Raw genomic sequence first — 2,554 nt, 5'->3', positions numbered from 1 at the left:
GTACATCGTCCGGATGCAAGCCCGGCGAAACACCTTTTCCTGCTTCGTGGCTTGCGTATTCTCCCATCGTCGATCCGCCTCCGCTTTTTGGATGTCCTCCTACCTCTGCGCTACCTTTAGTCGTAGTATCTTTGCCCGAGGCTCGTCGCGTCGTCGTGCCTCCATCGTCAACTCATTCATCAGCTGTGTGAGCGCCGCGACATCCCCAGTCGAAGGTACCCCGTTGCACTGTGGTGGGTTGGTACTGTTATCCGTAACGACGCCCTTGATTTCTTCGTCTTCGTCAGTCTCGCGGATTATTCCATCTGTGGGCTCTTCTACTTGCCGTTAGCTCTCACGCACCCCGCGTTCACTTGTTCCGTGGGCAGTACTTCCATCCTGACACAGCTGGTTACTGAGGTTTTGGCCTCGGCAGTGAGGTCATTTGTCGTAGGATCCTCTCCCTTGAACGGTGCTGTCTCGCCAACCCCACGCGTGAACACCTGCTCATCTTCGAAGTGCACCCGTCTGATCGTCACCACGGGCTGTTCCACCGCCACAACGCCCCTCGCTGGTTGATTGCCGTTACCTGCATCCTCAACTAGTTGGTCCTCCACCCCTTGCTGGTCGGATGTGGCGTCCTTCAGACGCGTACCGCCGCCCAGCACCGTTGCTAGCACCTGTTGTCTCTCTCCTCCGCCTTCCGGTGCCCTCGGTTTTTTGCCGGCTGCTCCAAGTCTTGCTCTGGAGATCTCCGCTTTCTCTTTCGTTGGCGACCACATACTCTTCCGTCCTTCACTCTTCCGCCTCATGGTGTTTCCACCTCCTCCACCTGTCTGTAGAAATTAACCTCCTTCGCAGCCAAGGCGCCTTCTCCAGACGATGGTTCCTCGCTCTGCTCCTAACCCCGTGAAAGTTCTGCAGGATGCCGAGCCGGGGCCCCTACATCCTGGATTCGTTTCCCGCACCGTTATCAGAGTTGTTGTTGTGGACGTCAGCGTTGGGCCCAACCACAGGGCTGCTCTCTTCCAAATCAGCCTTCTTCAACTCGCAGGCATGCGTATGATGACCAAAGCCATGGCAATAGAAGTACATGTCGTCTGGTTTCACTGTAGCCATCCTTGGTGCCTGCGGCTGCGTCCTCCTGTCCAAGTATCGCTGGTGGTTCCGTAATCGATCTTCCTTGGTCCGTAAAGGCTCAGTATTTCCGCTACCACTGTCACCTGACCATCGATTATTCGACTGTTGCTGCATCTGCTGACCGGTGTTTTGTCCTTCCAACTTAAAGGTCTTCCCAGCACGGCGGTTCGGCTTTCCTCCCCCATCCGATCGTTGGTTTCGCGTCATATGTTGCCGTTGCCCGGTGTTCTGAGTTGGTCCCACAGCTTGCAGGTTGATGCGTAGTCAGATGTCACTGCCTCTTCCGGAACGAGCCGATATCCAACTGGGATCACGGCATTCCATTGTTCAGCTCCTTAAAGTACGGTGTTGTTCTTGGGTACCATCAGCCTGCCTTCAATGCCATACTGGAAGTCTGAACGATTCACCAGTCCGTAATTCTCGTAGCCGGAGACAACAGCACCCAGTTCCGTAGTCCCTAGTGAAGGTCGCATTGGGGCCGCGTTTGGCACCGGAGCCGCCGTCGCACCTGCCGTAGCCGCTCGCTCATCCTGAGTGCGCAAAGCCATTGCCAGGCCGACACCGTAACCTTCTCCGTATTCCCCGACTTGATCGACGGCTGCGTTAACGGCTTCGTTAAGTGTGGTTGGGCGGTGTCCCCGTACAAGAGTCGCGTGCCACAAGGGGCTCTCCTCGCTGCTGTCGCCGCTGTCGAAGTCTGGCAACCACTTCAGGATTCGATCGTTGTACCATGTACCTGCCTTTCATCAACCGGCTCAAGTTCCCGAAGGTCTGATCCTCACGTCGGTTGAAGGAGTCCTCTACGGTGTCGTACCACAGCAGAGCTTCACATTCCAAATTAGCGACCATTTCGATTAAGACTTCGTGCTCCCGCCACTTCGTCCGTAGGATCGCTGTCTGCCGCCGTAGCTCGTTATTTATCGCCTTCAGCCAGGCTTTCACTGTCAGTTTGGGTACATCTAGGCCTTTAAACTTTGGCAATCTTAGCTTCCTTTCATGACGAGGCGCTTGATAGACCCATGTAGATGTGGCCGGAGCTCCGTACGGCTGTTGTGCTGCCTGTGCTGTGCTGGTGGTGGTACCATGGGGTGCCATGACAACCGGTCCCGCTGGTGCTCCACGCCTTGCATCCCCTCCATCCCCCACCGGGGCTGCTGGTGGCTTGCTGACCCCGTCCTCCATCGTCGCCACCGTCATGGTCACTGCTATCAGCGTCTCCGTCACTATCTCTTCCCGGATTCGCCGCGATTCCCGGTCGTACTGGTGGTGCTCGTTGAGCTTGTGGTGCTGGTGGATCTTGCTGTCCCTACTGAACATGGCGGACATGCAGTATCTACCGGACGGATGGAGCCTGCTGGTTGTCACCATGAACGTCTTGGACATTTACCATGACCACATCATCATGGTCCTGAGCCTCCATCGGCGTGTTTCCGGT

At 56.3% G+C, this 2,554-nt stretch overlaps 2 protein-coding genes across 2 annotated transcripts in view; both read right to left on the bottom strand.

Moving 5' to 3' along the window:
• Window positions 1–317: 317 nt before the first annotated feature.
• Window positions 318–791, bottom strand: PPTG_19681 (hypothetical protein; the record flags this gene model as incomplete). Its single annotated transcript, XM_008918173.1, has 1 exon — window positions 318–791. One exon carries the CDS (start codon window positions 789–791, stop codon window positions 318–320), a length of 474 nt encoding a protein of 157 aa, XP_008916421.1.
• A 130-nt stretch (window positions 792–921) lies between these two features.
• PPTG_24670 (hypothetical protein) overlaps window positions 922–2,554 on the bottom strand; it is a gene marked incomplete at both ends in the record, with an annotated part of 2,164 nt that continues 531 nt past the window's right edge. Inside the window, 3 exons of the mRNA XM_008918172.1 lie at window positions 922–1,347; window positions 1,464–1,806; window positions 1,856–2,493. Of these exons, the coding sequence (XP_008916420.1) occupies window positions 922–1,347; window positions 1,464–1,806; window positions 1,856–2,493 (1,407 nt within the window). The remainder of the gene's footprint in view (window positions 1,348–1,463; window positions 1,807–1,855; window positions 2,494–2,554) is intronic.

The sequence above is a fragment of the Phytophthora parasitica genome (genome assembly GCF_000247585.1).
Source record: "Phytophthora parasitica INRA-310 unplaced genomic scaffold supercont2.152, whole genome shotgun sequence".
Classification (NCBI taxonomy): Eukaryota; Oomycota; class Peronosporomycetes; order Peronosporales; family Peronosporaceae; genus Phytophthora; species Phytophthora nicotianae.
The sequence above is the reverse complement of the archived record's forward strand: the minus strand, read 5'-3'. Positions and strand labels throughout refer to the sequence as shown.